This window comes from Bubalus bubalis, chromosome 3, assembly GCF_019923935.1.
Source record: "Bubalus bubalis isolate 160015118507 breed Murrah chromosome 3, NDDB_SH_1, whole genome shotgun sequence".
NCBI classification, from domain to species: Eukaryota; Metazoa; Chordata; class Mammalia; order Artiodactyla; family Bovidae; genus Bubalus; species Bubalus bubalis.
In genome coordinates, this window is record NC_059159.1 from 31,809,151 (window position 1) to 31,826,472 (window position 17,322).

General features: G+C 44.9%; 1 protein-coding gene across 4 annotated transcripts in view; it reads right to left on the minus strand.

Annotated features, from left to right (window-relative positions):
• The window catches only part of ARHGAP44 (Rho GTPase activating protein 44), a 119,874-nt gene that overhangs the window by 30,760 nt on the left and 71,792 nt on the right, over window positions 1-17,322 (minus strand). For all 4 annotated transcript variants that reach the window (XM_045164831.1, XM_045164832.1, XM_045164833.1 and 1 more), the window contains exons 4-6: window positions 12,046-12,122; window positions 8,559-8,670; window positions 6,992-7,068 (exon numbers count right to left, since the gene is read on the minus strand). In XM_045164831.1, coding sequence (XP_045020766.1) covers window positions 6,992-7,068; window positions 8,559-8,670; window positions 12,046-12,122 — 266 coding nt within the window. The remainder of the gene's footprint in view (window positions 1-6,991; window positions 7,069-8,558; window positions 8,671-12,045; window positions 12,123-17,322) is intronic.

Sequence of the window (17,322 nt, forward strand, 5' to 3'; positions counted from 1 at the left end):
ACAGTCTATGGGGCCCAGCACGTGGGAAAAACAAGGCAGATGGGTCATTATCTTAAAAACTCACCCACCCAATCATTTATTTCCTCCTTGTTACAGGGACACGAGATATAAGCTGCTTCTCAGCTCTAAGGAAAATAATCGAGTCATCAGGGTGGCAAAGGCAGCTGATTCCTGGCTACCGTCTTGGGAAGTCGGGAGGGACTCATTGGGGGTGGGCGGGGGATGGTGGGGCCCAATCAGGAGCCTGGGCTGTGGGGAGCTGGATGTTTTCATGGACAAGCTGGGAACTGTCAAGTGTACTCATCAGATGAAATGTGGCAACAGATTAAATAGTGTCCTCTAAACACCATGCAAGGCCCGGGGTGAACGCGACAAACCAGAGAGCCCTGCCGGCTCCATCTGGCTCCTGGACCATTCGCCCAAGGTGGAGGCAAAAAGTACAGCCTTACCCTCATTTTGAGAATCAATAATAGACTCACTAAGGGTTTACTGTGTTATGTGCAAGAAAAAAACTAAGACAGTGGAGCTGTATCACAATACCAAAAAAGAGGAAATCAGTTCTCTCTGCTATTAGCAAAAAGTAGCAAAATGAAGAATCTTCTGTCACTTAAAAAAGGGCATCCATGGGAGAATTACTTTGAAAGGCTTTGGGACATCAAGCTGGCTTGAAGCTACAGCGACGGTCACATGTGTCCTGAGAAAGATTCCTTACTCATAACAAGAATTCAGGAAAAATTAGAAATATTTTTCTAATATTGTACTCCAAAATGTCAAAAAAAAAAAAAAATCTAAGTTAACAGGTAAGGATTAGTAAAAATGCCTTGGCAATTCTTTCTTATAATGGCTTGCCCTACAGAAATGATGTATTTATTATTTCTGTTTTTAAAATTAACTAATTAAAGTTTTGGCTGTGCTTAGTGTTCATTGCTGTACGTGGGCCTTCTCTAGTTGTGGCAAGTGGGGGCTTCTCTTCATTGTCCACAGGCTTCTCCTTGGTGGTGGCTTCTCTTGTTGCAGAGCACAGGCTCCAGCAGGTGGAGCACGTGGGCTCAGGAGCTGCACAAGGGCTTGGTTGCTCTGTGGCAAGTGGGATCTTCAGGGACCAAGGATCAAGCCCATGTCCCCTAAACTGGCAGGGGGATTCTTATCCACTGTACCACCAGGGAAGTCCAACAGAAATCATCTATTTAATTAATATCTCCAAGCCACGGCCAAATAAAATATGGAATATCATGGATGTAATTTGGATCTCAGATAATGAATGTACTTCCATAATAGATTATGGGACAGACCCATAACCACCATCTGACTCATCCTGCCTGAAAAAAAGAAAGTAACAAATAAATAAGCATAAAAAATACAGTGGCCATAAATACTAAACTGATTTTTAGGGTAGTATAGATCTGGATTAGGTCTTTTTTTTAAACCCCAAATTACATTTAATATATGTATATTAAAATGAAGACATTATTTTTCCCCACAATTCTGTCCTGGTACTTTAAAAGCATACACCTTTTCCCTCCCTTTATAGGGAATTTTACTTGTAATGGATAAGTTATCTATTCTGACATTATAAATACCCACCAAATGGTCCCTTTGTGGAAACTGAATAGCACAATATCAAGGAAAACTAGGAAACATTTTGTACAGGTAGTAATTTGTTAGAAGTGCCACTAATCATGAATCTCGACAAACAACAGATGCTGGAGAGGGTATGGAGGGAAGGGAACCCTTCTGCACTACAGGTTGGGAATGTAAATTGGTACAGCCACTAAGGGGAACAGCGTGGAGGCTCCTTAAAAAACTTAAAACAACCATATGATCCAGCACTGCCACTCCTAAGCACATATCCAGAGAAAACTATAACCCCAAAGGAGACATGCACCCTACTGTTCAGAGCAGCACTATTTCACAAAAGCCAGGACATGGAAGCAACATAAGTGTCAGTCGACAGAGGAATGGATAGAGAAGATACGGTACATATATATACACGGAATGTGACTCAGCCATAAAATGGAATGAAATAATGCCATTCGCAGCAACATGGATGGACCTAGAGACTATCAAGCTAAGTGAAGTAAGTCAGACAAAGGCAAATCTCATGTGATATCACTCATATGTGGAATCCAATCTTAAAAAACAGGGAAGCCTGGCATGCTGCAGTCCATGGGGTCGCAAAGAGTCAGACACAACTGAGCAACTAAAGTGATGGAATTTTAAAGAAAGATGCAAGTGAACTTACGTACAAGACAGAAACAGACTTCAACAGATACCAAAAACAAACTTACGGTTACCAAAGGGGAAACGTGGGGCGGGTTATAAATCAGGAGCTTCGGATGAACAGACACACACTACTATATATAAGATAGATGACCAACAAGGACCTGCAGGGAACTCCACTCACTATTCTGTGATAACCTATATGAGAAAAGAATCTGAAACAGAATGAATATATGTCTATGCATAACCAAATCACTCTGCTGTACACCTGAAACTAACACAACACTGTGAACATCTATACTCCAATAAACTTGAAATATTTTTAAAAAATCATAAATTTCAAGGAACGATGATATTCTCAGCCAAAGGCTCTATAAATAAACTCAACAAGTGTACTGCTCTGTTAAGGGGAGAAATAAGGATTCTTGTCCAAGAAGAGTTTGAGCTTTGAAGCTGGAAGAGGAGAAAGTTCATTTCTTCCCACTAAGAGAGCTGAGGTGACCCAGCATTCTCTGGGAAAGATGCTATCACTATGATTTAAAGAAAGCTGAGCGCCTAAGAATTGATGCTTTTGAATTGTGGTGTTGGAGAAGACTCTTGAGAGTCCCTTGGACTGCAAGGAGATCCAATCTGTCAATCCTAAAGTAAATCAGTCCTGAATATTCATTGGAAGGACTGATGCTGAAGCTGAAACTGCAATATTTTGGCCACATGATGCGAAGAACTGACTCATTGGAAAAGACCCTGATACTGGGAAAGATCAAAGGCAGGAGGAGAAAGGGACAACAGAGGATGAGATGGTTGGATGGCATCACTGATGCCATGGACAAAGTTTGAATAAACTCTGGTAGTTGGTGATGGACAGGGAAGCCTGGTGTGCTGCAGTCCATGGGGTCACAAAGAGTCAGACACAACTGAGAGACTGAACTGAACTGACGATTTGGGGATGATGAAGATAGAATGCAAGGTTTAAGGAGGGGCTTCTCTGGTGGTCAGTGGTTAAGAATATACCTTCCAATGCAGAGGATATGGGCTCCACCCCTGGTCGGGGAGCTAAGATCCCACATGACACAGGGCAACTTGGCCCGCACACCGCAACTAATGAGACCCACGCACCGCAACTAGAGAGATGTCAGAGTGCTGCAACGAAGAGCCAAGGCAAGGAAAGATCCTGCAGGCTGCAACTAAGACCTGATGCAGCCAAATAAATATTTAAAGAAACAAAAAAGTCTTCAGGAAAGGCTTATGGAAAGAAAAAGGCTGGAAATAAGGGTAAGACATTTCAGAGACCAGAAGAAGGGTATAGAAGGCAAAGTCAAGATGACTTCAAGGTGACAGGGAGTCCAGAAGAAGTTCTGGAAAGAAAGGGGAAAGCTGTGTTAGGAGGACATGTGTTGTTTCATCTGCCCCATCTTCTCTGCTCCTCTACCACTGGCATCCTCCATTCTCTGAGGGCCCAGGAGGAGGAAGCTGTGAGGAACAGATCCTAAGGAGTACAGACTGACCAAATGCGGAAGTGGGGTGGGGCAGAGGTGGGGGCAGTGAGAACCCACCTGTTCACCAAGAGCAGCTGGTGAGTCTGCATTTCCACAGCACAGAGCCAAGTCTCACTCTCTGCTCTATCTTGGCAGAGTCCTCATGCTGACTCGGGGTGAAGGGTTAGAGTGAAAGGCAAGAAATTGGGGGAAGCTGGCTTCTGAAAGGCTGTCAAGGGTCTAAGTTCAAGGTGAAAAGCACAGAAATTTGGATGGGATGGTATATATTTCCTTCAGTTCAGTTCAGTTCAGTCGCTCAGTTGTGTCCAACTCTTTGTGACCCCATGAATCACAGCACGCCAGGCCTCCCTGTCCATCACCAACTCCCGGAGTCTACCCAAACCTATGTCCATCGAGTCGATGATGCCATCCAGCCATCTCATCCTCTGTCATCCCCTTCTCCTCATGCCCCCAATCCTTCCCAACATCAGAGTCTTTTCCAATGAGTCAACTCTTCGCATGAGGTGGCCAAAGTACTGGAGTTTCAGCTTCAACATCAGTCCTTCCAATGAACACCCAGGACTGATCTCTTTTAGGATGAACTGATTGGATCTCCTTGCAGTCCAAGGGACTCTCAAGAGTCTTCTCCAACACCACAGTTCAAAAGCATCAATTCTTCAGCGCTCAGCTTTCTTCACTGTCCAACTCTCACATCCATACATGACTACTGGAAAAACCATAGCCTTGACTAGATGGACCTTTGTTGGCAAAGTAATGTCTCTGCTTTTCAATATGCTATCTAGGTTGGTCATAACTTTCCTTCCAAGGAGTAAGCGTCTTTTAATTTCATGGCTGCAATCACCATCTGCAGTGATTTTGGAGCCCAGAAAAATAAAGTCAGCCACTGTTTCCCCATCTATTTCCCATGAAGTGATGGGACCAAATGCCATGATCTTAGTTTTCTGAATGTTGAGCTTTAAAGGCAACTTTTTCACTCTCCTCCTTCACTTTCATCAAGAGGCTTTTTAGTTCCTCTTCACTTTCTGCCATAAGGGTGGTGTCGTCTGCATATCTGAGGTTATTGATATTTCTCCTGGCAATCTTGATTCCAGCTTGTGCTTCTTCCAGACCAGCGTTTCTCATGATGTACTCTGCATATAAGTTAAATAAGCAGGGTGACAGTATACAGCCTTGACGTACTCCTTTTCCTATTTGGAACCAGTCTGTTGTTCCATGTCTAGTTCTAATTGTTGCTTCCTGACCTGCATACAGGTTTCTCAAGAGACAGGTCAGATGGTCTGGTATTCCCATCTCTTTCAGAATTTTCCACAGTTAATCGTGATCCACACAGTCAAAGGCTTTGGCATAGTCAATAAAGCATAAATAGATGTTTTTCTGGAACTCTCTTGCTTTTTCAATGACCCAGTGGATGTTGGAAATTTGATCTGTGGTTCCTCTGCCTTTTCTAAAACCAGCTGGAACATGAGGAAGTTCATGGTTCACATATTGCTGAAGCCTGGCTTGGAGAATTTTGAGATATTGCCTTACCAATCCCAATACCCAAGAGACCATAAGCTGGAGACATGAAAACACTCATTAAATACTGGAAGAGAAGTCCCTGATGACACTTCTTACGGTTTCAAAATCTACAAGCCACCTCTGGTGTCGCCATTAAAAACATGAGACAGAATTAGATGGACCACTTCTGTTACCCAGAAGAAATTCTCCTTTAGGAAAGCTGAATGAAGAAATGGAAGTGGACAAGGCAAGGACAAGCTTTGATGCTAACATCCAGCTCTGAGCAGAAGCTGAAAATTCAGGTTTTCCTTACAGAAGCAGAGAAAAGACCTCAGAGCTAAAACCCAAGTCCTCAGAGGAGGAAATCACTCTGCAAACCCAGGCACATAGTGTCCACCATCATCCTGACAGCGCAACAAACAGCATGTCTGTAATCATCTCGTGGTGGTGTTCGGTTGCTCAGTCATGTCCGACTCTTTGTGACCCCATGGACCACAGCATGCCAGGCTTCCCTGTCCCTCACTATCTCCTGGAGGTTGCCCAAGTTCATGTCCATTGAGGCAGTGATGCCATCCAACCATCTCATCCTCTGTTGCCCCCTTCTCCTTCTGCTTTCAATCTTTTCCAGCATCAGCATCTTTTCCAATTAGCTCTTCACATCAGGTGGCCAAAGTAATGGAGCTTCAGCAACAGTCCTTCCAATCAACATCCAGAGTTGATTTCCTTTAGGAATGACTAGTTTTATCTCCTTGCAGTCCAAGGCACTCTCAAGAGTCTTCTCCAACACCACCGTTCAAAAGAATCAATTCTTTAGCGCTCAGCCTTCTTTATGGTCCAACTCTCAAATCCATACATGACTACTGGAAAAACCACAGCTTTGACTAGACGGACCTTTGTCAGCAAAGTCATGTCTCTGCTTTTTAATATGCTGTCTAGTTTGTCACAGCTTTTCTTCCAAGGAACAAGTGTCTTCTAATTTCTTATGTGACTCCCCAGTGTGGGACTACAGAAGAGAAATCTATACTATTGGAAGCAGGAAAAGGTGACCAAGTCCCCAGATTCAGAAATTCTCCTCTTTCATTTCTTTTTTTGGCTGAGCCATGTGGCTTGCAGGATCTTAGTTTCCCATCTAGGGATGGAGTCTTGGCGCTGAAAGCACGAAGTCCGAATACTGGACAACCGTGGAATTCCCAGAAAATCTCCTCTTATTACAGACACATCACCCACCCTCCTCTGTGATCTCTGCTCCTACCACCCTCCCTTTTTCCCTTCCACCCCCACCATGCCCGCCTTCATTCTGTTTCCTGAATCCGTCACCCTTATTTCCACCCACAGGGCCTTTGCTGTTCCCAGTGTCATGGACAGCTTTGCAATGTATCTCTGCGTAGCTGCTTCCTTCTTAACAGATCAAGTGTCATCTACTCAAAAAAAAAAAAAGAAAAAGAAAAATCTTCTCTATTTCACTATTTATGCCATGACCTGCTTCTGCAGAGCCACTTCCAAACTTACACTGTGGTGTCTTCCTGAAAGGACTTACGGCTGCTGAAATGGCCTTGTGTGTGTGTGTGTGTGTGTGTGTGTGTTTGTGTTCTCTTGTCCAGTGTCCAACTCCCAAATCAGGCCACAGCCTAAGAGCAAGGCCCCTGTACTTCAGCACCCAGCTCACAGCAGAAGAAAGAAACACTCAGTGGATGAACACACACACAAGCCACTGCCTTCCAACTAGGACCGCTGCTCTTCAAAGAAGCAGAAATGGAAGCAAAGAAAACCCACCATACCTCGTTCGTGAAGAGTCCATGTCCAGCACCAGCTTGGCTAAGTGTTTCCTCTGTTTTTGGATATTTGGGATTTCTACCTGTGGGTAGAGGAAACAAACAAACAAGGAAAACACAGTTGATTCGAAGTCCAGTGACAAATTTTTTAAAATAATTTTAAAGATTGAAGTATAGTTGAATTTCCAATGTTTCAGGTGTACAACAAAGTGACTGAATTACATACAAGTTCGTCTCCATTATAGAAAAACTTGAAAAAAAAATAGATATGTATAAAACTGAATCACTTTGCTGTATAATAGGTTTGTCCCATTACAGGTTATTATGATATTGAGTACAGTTCTTTGTGCTAGACAGGAGGTCTTTGTTGGTTGTCTATTTTATACATAGCAGAGTGTGTGCGTCTATCCCAAGCTCCTAATTTATCCTCCCACCTTCCCAGGGAGCGAACCTGAGCCTCTGTCTCCTGCATTGGCAGGCGGGGTTCTTCACCACTAGCGCCACCTGGCTGCATGACACACATTTCAGGAGCTCAGCAGCCACAGGTGGTCAGCGGTCGCCAAGCTGTGTAGACCGGAACCATCTCCAGCACCGGGGAGGTTGGTAGGACCAATTAAAGGGGATGCGAAGAGGGCCAGGGTTCACAGCAAAGAACATCCCCCGACCACTTTATCTCTTACTTAATAAAATTTCACTTGGTTGAAGCTGGCAAAGTTGCCACCTACACATTAAGGCTTCTTCTCAAAAAGACAGTTTGCTTCAGTGTCCTTTAAAGTAGACAGAGAAGGGCCCTGTCTAAACAGAGACAGCGAGGGGGTTGCACAGAGTCTCTTGGACATGAGCCCCCATGTCCAAGGACAGGGGCTTATGAATAGGGGCTGCTGCTCATTTTTTAACTTTTTTAAATTGAAGTACAGTTGATTTACAATGTTGTGTTAATTACTGCTAAACAGCAAAGTGATTCACTTACATACACACACACACACATATATATATATATATATACACACTTTTTAAAATATTTTTGTCCATTACGGTTTATTACAGGAGTCTGGATTTAGTTCTCTGTACCATAGAGAAGGACCTTGTTGTTTATCCATCCTATATAGACTAGCTTGTGTGCTAATCCCAAACTCCCAATCAATCCCTTCCTTATCCCCTCCCCCTTGGCAACCATGTCTGCTCTCTATGTCTGGGAGTCTGTTTCTCTTTCACAGATAGGTTCATTTGTGTCCTATTTGAGATTCCACTGTCATTTCACTGAAGACTGGAGATGGGCACAGGGCAGGGAGGAGGATGGGGCGGAGACCCTGCAGAGGATGAAGTGATGCCACCAGCCTTGCGGTTCCACCCTCAAGGATGGCATGGGTAGGAGAACGGGGCAGCATTCAGCGCAAAGGGCTCCCACGCTGGGGAAGCCCCTGCAGTTGGGTAGTAACGATCCCTGGTGCGACACTGTGTCACAGAGTGGGTGAGAGGCAGAAACAACCCTGAGGCTGGAGCCAAAGGACCGCAGGGACCACCACTCTGCCCACCCCAATCACATGGGTCCAGCCTCGCTCCCACTTCTGACCTCGGCCAGCAAGAACAGTGGCTCGATCACATCCCTCTCAACCTGCAGTTCGAAATGAATCAGCTCCTGAGCCAGCTTGTCCTCTGTCTCGCCGCAGAGTTTCAGCATCTTCCTGCAACAGAAGGGGAGGAAAACCGTCCTGAGTACTCTGCAGAGAAAGATGTGCTACTGCTAAGTCACGTCAGTCGTGTCCGACTCTGTGCGACCCCATAGACAGCAGCCCACCGGGCTCCCCCGTCCCTGGGATTCTCCAGGCAAGAACACTGGAGTGGGCTGCCATTTCCTTTTCCAGTGCATGAAAGTGCAAAGTGCAAGTGAAGTCACACAGTCGCATCCGACCCTTCGCGACCCCAGGGACTGCAGCCCTCCAGGCTCCCCCGTCCCTGAGATTCTCCAGGCGACAGCGCTGCAGTGGGTGCCAGCGCCTTCTCCGAGAAAGATGTGACCCATGTCCCAATGCTGCTGCCACCTGCCAGCCAGGTAAACCCTCTTGAGAAAAACTTGCTCCATGCAGTTTCGTTTCTGAAACTGTCCACTTTCTAAAGGATGCTGAGTAACTACTATGCGTCTTGGCTAAAAGGGGGTCTGTGGGGAATTAAGAGAAATATAGAGGGGCTTCCCTGGGGCAGTCCAGTGGTTGAGACTTCACCTTCCAGTGCAGGGGGCTGGGGTTCGATCCCTGGTTGGGGAACTAAGATCCTGTATGCTGCAACGAAAGATCCTGTGTGCTGCAACCAAGACCTGGTGAGGCCAAATAAATATTTAAAAGAAAAAAAAGAAGAAGCTCTCTCCTCTTTCCTTGTTTGCCTAAAGTGAAAGTGAAAGTCACTCAGTCAAGTCCAACTCTTTGTGACCCCATGGACTAGACAGTCCATGGAATTCTCCAGGCCAGAATACTAGAGTTAGGTAGCCTTTCCCTTCTCCAGAGGATCTTCCCAACCCAGGGATCGAACCCAGGTCTCCCCCATTGCAGGCGGATTCTTTATCAGCTGAGCCACAAGGGAAGTCCAAGAATAGTCGAGTGGGTAGCCTATCCCTTCTCCAGTGGATCTTCCCGACCCAGGAATCAAACCGGGGTCTCCTGCACTGCAGGCAGATTCTTTACCAACTAAGCTATGAGGGAAGTCCTAAAAGCAGGAAATGAATCTGTAAAGGGGTCCCCCTCCCATCTCTACCACATGCTAATCACCAGAGACAATTCCAGACCCTTATCAGCCCAGAGACGGCCCCAGTGGACTCCACATTATGAATTTTACTAGCTCTTATCTTCTACTATATATATATTTCCTCATATATTTACCTTCCCACAATCTGCTGTCCTAGAGACTAACATTTCTTTTTCTTTGTCTTGTCCCATCTCTAAAAATCACTGCTCTTTTGTTAAAAATGCTACATAGGCCCAAGTTCAAGTCACCCCTTTGAGTTACTCATTGAGTTCTCCCACGTGTATGACAATCAAACATGTATGCTTTTTCTCTTATTCATCTGTCCTCTGTCAATTTTATTTGTAGGGCCCATGAAAGAGCCTAAGATGGGAAGAGGGAAAAAGAATTTCTTCATCCTCTCCAGCACATTCACTTTGCTGTTTGTTGTTCAGTCACTAAGTCATGTCTGACTCTTTGCAACCCCACGGACTGCAGCACTCCAGGCTTCCCTGTCCTTCGCTACCTCCAGCAATTTGTTCAAACCCATGTCCATCGAGTCGGTGATGCCATCCAGTCATCTTATCCTCTGTCACCCCCTTCTCCTCCTGCCCTCATTCTTTCCCAGCATACTTTTTTTTTTTTTAATGCTTTCTTGCTATTTGCATTTCATTCTTTTCTTCTGGACATAATCTACCACACACAACCTTAACTAGGTTTTCAGTGAGAACATGCAAATAGTAATTCCTCTATATCTGTGCCTGAAGATATCCTATTTTCCTCTTATTCCTTAAGATTTTTTAAAAAAATATTTGCTTCTTTGGCTGTCAGGTCTTAGTTGTGGCGCACGCTGGCTCAGTAGCTGCAACACGTGGGCTTTGCTCACCCAAGCCACGTGGGATCTCAGATCCCCAGCCAGGGGTGGGACTCACTGTTCCCTGCATTACGAGGAGGATTCTTAACCACTGGGCCAGCAGGGAAGTCCCGTCCCCTTCTTCTTAAAGGACAGTTTAGTACATCATTGAATCTAGATTTCTCACATTTTTCACTCACTACTTGAAGATATTCCTCCCTTATTTCCTGGCATTTATTTTGGCTCATAGTCAGTTATCAGTCTAAGTGCCCTTGTATACACACTTGGTGACTGAACAACAACAAGCTTTCTCTGCTCGACTTTAAATCTCTCTTTTGTGTCAATGGTGTGTAGTCGTTTTACAATGGCGTGTCCAGTGATGGATTTCTTTTTGTGGATCTCTGTCAGGACTTCTTGTGCTCCTTAAATGTGAAGACTCATGCTTTTCTTCAAATATAGAAAAGGAAAATTCAACCAGAAACTCACCCTTCTATTTTCTTCTTCAGGAGCAGCTACTACACATTAATGCTCTATATTTATAACCCGCCACTTGAGTTTCTCCACTTAATGTTGCCTGTATCCTTAGTGCTTCTACTGGTCAGCCAAGACTTTCATTCAGGATCTTCTGGAAGCTCTTACAGGAAAACCCAAAGGAACTGTACTTTATTCTGGTCATTCTTCTGGCCACTCCAGATATGTTTTCAAGGTCACCAGTTTCCATATCTGTGTGCAACTTCCGGTTTCTCTCAAGTTTTTAAAGTATAATAAATATAATTTGAATTTTTAAAAGTTCTATTTGTTTTTCTTTGATTCTGCCTCTTCTTTTTTCCCCTTGTATTGATTTTTTTCTTTCAAGAATTTTTTTGTGTTTATTAAATTTTTAAATTTCACTTTAAATGTAATTACTGTCCATTTCCTTTCATGCCATCCTAGTATTTTTAGCCCTTAGGGTCCGATTCTCCCATCAGCTGTGCCTGCTGACCCTCTCTCATGATGCTTCTATTTTTAATTTGTTTTTATTGTGAGCTCAAAATCAGCATGGGTTGTTCTTCTGGGAATCCTATAAGTTCTGACATCTGACACGGAGAGATTTCATATTTGCTTCTGCTGGGACCCGAGGGATTTTGAGTGCCCTTCAACCAATTTTTTTTTTTTTTTGACCACACCTCATGGCATGTGGGCTCTTGGTTCCCCAACGGGGGATCAAACCTACACCCCCTGCAGTGGAAGCACGGAGTCCTAACCACTGGACCGCCAGGGAAGTCCCTACAGTTTTACATTAGTTTCTCCCCCTGGGAGCTGCCTCCTGCCCAGACACTATGACTCCAGGGCCTGGGGGCTCCATTTCTCACTGGCCACCGCTCCTTCTTCCCCATCCAGCCCCCAGCCAGGCTTCAGGGTCCTCAGCGCCTTGCTGAGATGTGCTTGTCCCCTCTTTAAGGACGGGGACTTTCCCAGATTTGGCACGAACCCATGCGTGATATCTCCTTACCCAAGAAGTGTGTCATCTCCCAGGATAGCTGACCCTTCCATCAGACACTGAGCCAGTGTTGTCAAAGGCAATTTTTTCTGAAAAGGAAAAAAGAATGTGGTAATGAAAATGACTTCAACAGTCACCCACTTATATGAAAATAGTGAGAAGTCAAATACTTGCCTAGATACTCTGTTAGCTAAGAAACAAATTGACTTTAAAATATGTATAAAACCTAAAAATTCAGAGGATACAAAGGTGGGTTAGACTCAGAGATATCAAAATTCAGAAAATTAAAACAAAATTTGCTAATTTGGAAAATAAGGCTGAGGTTTACATGCTGCATTTTAAAATCTAGTAGGATAGCAACAGGGAAAAAAAGAGATTTCAAAATTATGCTAAAGACTTGAATCATGATTTAATTAGAAATCAAACTCTTATCTTAAGAAGTACATTAGCCCTAATTTATAAATAAGGCAGCTTATGGTCAAGAAAGAGAGAAAATGTTCACCTAGAATTATAATACAAACAAAGTAATCATCAATATAAGGCAGACTCCAAAGAAGATATAAAATGGCCAATAAGCACGTGAAAAGATGCTGAACATCATTAGTCATTAAGGAAACCAAATGAAATCTGCAATGAGATACCACCTAACCTCCACTAGGATGGCTATCATAATATTAATAATATATATTTGTGGGTACATAAAATAAATATTGGTGAGCATGTGGAGAAATTGGAACCTTCATGCTTTGCCAGAAGAGATGTAAAACGGTCCAGCACTGGGGAAAAGTTTGGCAGTATTTCAATAAGTTAAACAAAATTACCATATGGCCCGGCAATTCCACTCTTGGGTATGTACCCAAAATACTCTGAAACAGATGGCTGAATAAAAACATGCATGATGTGAAGAGCGGCCCAATGCACAATAGCCAAAAGGTAGAAACAGCACCAGTGTCCATCAACGGGTGAGTAAAGAAACACAACGCAGTCCATCCACGCAAAGGAGCTACTACACAGCCGTAAAAAGAGAACGAGGTCCTGACACAGGCTACAAGGTGGACGAACCCTGAAGGCGTCGCCAGGGAAAATGGGCACGTGATGTATGATCTACGTATATAAGATCTCCAGAATAAACAAATCCATGGGTACGGGAGCTAGATTTGTGGTTAAGAGATGAGGGGGAAACTCCAATACTTTGGCTACTTGATGTGAAGAACTGACTCATTTGAAGAACTGACTCTCCTGATACTGGGAGAGATTGAAGGCAGGAGAAGAAGGGGACAATGGAGGATGAGATGGTTGGATGGCGTCACCGACTCAATGGACATGAGTTTGAGTAAACTCTGGGAGTCGGTGATGGACAGGGAGGCCTGGCGTTGCTGCAGTCCATGGAGCTGCAAAGAGTCGGACACAACTGAGCCACTGAACTGAACTTCGGGGGAGGGGGATTAATTGATGAGTATGGGGTTTCCTTTTGGGGGGACGGAAATGCTCTGGAAGTAGATTATGGTGGTAGCTGCAGAATACTGTCCCTGCACTAAATGTCACTGAATTGTACTTCTTAAAATAGTTAAAATGGCAAGTTTTATGTTATGTGGGAAGTGAGGGAGAGAGAGAAGGAGGGAGGCAGAAAGGCAGAACAATCTATGATCACAGAATGATACATCTTCCCTCCTTACTAAGTGTGGACAAGCCCTGTTCTTCCTGAGCCTACACCATCCAGCACATGCTGAGAACAAAAAAGTGAGAACAACAGGATCTCCTTAGGTCTTCCGGTCTACACCACCACACAGACCCCCTCCCACCCCACAGCCTTTGCCTCAGGACCCAGAGGCCCTCAGCTGTCACTCACTTCCGGGTGCCGCAGCTGTGATGACTGAGACCAGACGCTGCTTTCAGGGAGCTTACACCCCAGGGAAGGGAGACAAATACTAAACATAGACACTATGAAGGAGACTGTTTCAAGAGCTGGAAGTGCCGTGCGGGCAACAGAAAGCAGGACAACAGGCAGCGTGGGCAGCTGTGGTGAGGGAGCAGTGATGAGCAAAGACCCTCCCCCCAGAGAGGGTACCTTTAGGAAGCACCCTGAAGGGAGACAAAGTCAGCCAAGCCTCCGGATGGCCTGGGACAGAACATTCCAGGCAGAGGAATGGCAGGTGCAAAGGTCTGGAGGTAGGATACCGGGCCAGCTCAGCATCCATCCCCAGGAGACCAGCATGACTGGAGCTCAGTGAGTGAAGGGGGAGCAGTCAGGGAGGAGGTGGAGGCTAGACTGCGCAGGTCCTCATTAGCCGGAGGTAGGAGTTGGATTCTAGGGGATCTGGGGACCACTGGGGGCTTGTTTAAGAACAAAATGATCTGTTTAAAATAACTCAGTCCTGAAACACAAAACTGGATGATGTGAGAGAGGAACCAAGATGAAGGTGGATTTTTAGGGATCTGGTTTGAACATCCCCAGGAGAGCGGCAGGCTCCAGGTATCTCCAGGGAAAAATCGCAGGAGTCAAGTCAAGCCCAAGAATGGGATGGAGTTCCTGGGGCTCCAGAAGGAGGAGAGACCAGGACACCTGAGAGATTATTGCTCTCCAGCCCAGGAAAACCCAGGATACCCTGGGTGGGTCCAAGTCACAGTCCCCTCCCTACCCTGAGAGAGGACATCTAACTTCCGTGAATGGGGTGCCTACCTACCCAGGTACCACTTCCCGGTTAGATGCCTTTCACTCGAGGAATAATCCTGCTACCCCACCATTTCACATAAAATGAGACATTCTTCTGGGTAACAATGAGACCAGGCAACCAAGAAATCATACATCCAAACTTAACCACCACTTTCTAGCTGTCCTACAAAGCTATTAGGTCCAGGTTTCCAAAGATTTAATGAAAGGCACAGGAACAGTATCTTCGGAGAGAATCTGCTCCCACGCTCACCGTTCAAAAGGAGTTACTTCAGGCACGTTGTAGAGAACGGTCTAAAATGGTTTAAAAAAGAAAGAAAAGCAGACCATCCTTAACCCTCAGCCGCTTGGTTCCTGTCCCCAGAATCATGGCAGTGATCAGTTTCCTGTGTCTCCTTCCATAAGTATTCTAAGCAGATCCAATTATGTATGTGAGTGTGTGTCCGTGTTTAATGGACACATTTTCCCCCTCACGCTGTCAGCACACGATATATCCAACCCTACACTTCGTTTTCCTTTTCACATAGAGATATCGTTCATGTCATTTCCTATCAAGACGTAGAGAGAACTGCCTCATGCTGTTTTTTTTTTTAATGGCTACACAGATCATTGAATGATGATGACAACATTTAAACAAGTCCTGTACTGACGGTGTAATGGTCACAAGACAGGGTCTGTGCCTGTGGACCGAGTGATGCTCCTAAGAAAGGATTTGCTGTGGAGGAGACACTGAGGGCCTTGTGGGCACGTGGATTTCAAGGGCATTGGTGTTGAAGGGGTAAAACCTCAATTAGTGAGTTTTTGCTTGTGTAGATGCTGTAAGAGTCCAGAAACTAAGAGAAGAAAAGAATCAAGAAATTAAAAGGAAGCTACCAAAGGAAAAAAAGAAAGGAAGAAATGGGTTATATCTTCATGTCAAAAATCAGACAGTAATAATCTACAATCAAAGGCAGGTGAATAGAAGAAGTGAATGGACTACAACTCACGACAGACTCCAAATTATTTCTTTATTCCTAAAGAAATTTTCTAAGACAAAAGGAAAAGCTGAGGGCTTGGTAGACACAGGGCACTGTGCTGATTAATTTATCCCAATGCCTACCTGCTCCTGAGATATTACTTGCTCTCTTCCCCACCCTCTGCTCACCCCCACCTCACTTAGAAGCATATGGAGACTTTGAAGGATCCAACTGCCCACACGTCTAGAAAAGCCACCATTCTCTGGCTGACAAAGATCCAGGCTGAAAGAACCACTAGCATTCCAGGGACTACTGTGTTAGTTGCTCAGCTGTGTCCAACTCTTTGTGACTCCATGGACTGTAGCCCACCAGGCTCCTCTGTCCATGGAATTCTCCAGGCAAGAATACTGGAGTGGGCTGTCAATCCTTTCTCCAGGGGATCTTCCCGACCTAGGGATCGAACCTGCCTCTCTTCTGTCTCCCGCATTGTAGCTGGAATCTTTACCGTCTGAGCCACCAGGGACCATTAGTGCCCAGGTAAAGAGATCTGAGCAAGCTTCACCCTGACCAATGGCTTTCCAGGTCAAAGGGAAGCTATTAGAATACACCTCCTCCTGATTCTGGAGTGCCGAGAGATGCTTAAGAGTTAAAGACGGGGACACAGAATGTTCCAGGGTTTGCAAGCAGTCGATCTGACTTGTCTGAGATGACTGTTCTTTCCAAAATTATCTTGGGCAGAAGTAGCACAGTTTGTAGGATGACTCAGAGACAAAAAGTCTCATTTCTAATATCCACTCTGCTTCCCAAACATACACACGCGCTCACACACAGCCCCATCTCTGAGAACCGCTGTCTACTACCCTCTAATCCAGGCACGCTTGTTCCCTGGGGCTCAGCAGTTCTCAGGTGATTCTGGACCAACGACGGGGCCACAATAACAGCAGCTTCTGTTTCTTTACTATGTACTTAGGTCAAGCACTGTGCTAACGGAATTCTCAAACAACCCTACTAAGTAGGGATTCACTGTTACTACTATTTTCCAAGTGAAGAAACCAAGGCTTATAGAGGTAACTGACTTGTTCTCTGTCAGGCAAAATCTGGAAACAGCAGAGCTGGGCTTCAAGCTCAGAGAGTCATATCCCAGCCCTTAAACTCAGAACCATCAACCTAAATTGCTTCTGTAAAGAACAGCAAAGATTTGGGACTTCCCTGGTGGTCCAGTAGTTAAGAATCCGCCTTCCAATGAAGGGCATGTAGGTTTGATCCTTGATCAGAGAACTAAGATCCCACATGCCTTGGAGCCAAAAAACCAAAACATAAAACAGAAGCAATACTGTAACAAATTAAATAAAGATTTTAGAAGAAAAGAATAGGAAAGATTCAAATTGGCGCGATGCGTTGGGCAACTCCTGTGCCTAAAATACTCATGGGCTATCCAGTCGTCACACATCTATTTTTAGCGCTGCCTTCACATGGCAGGCCCATTAGAGGCATTAAGGATGCAGCCGTGATGGGAAGATAAGATCCCTGCTCCCATGGAGCTCACATACCAGGACTGGGAATGGACACGGGAGAAGATGAAGGAGCACAGCGATTTTAGAGAACAACATGTGCTAGGAAGAACATGGAATTGGGGGGTGTGACTGGGGGAGGGAGCAAACA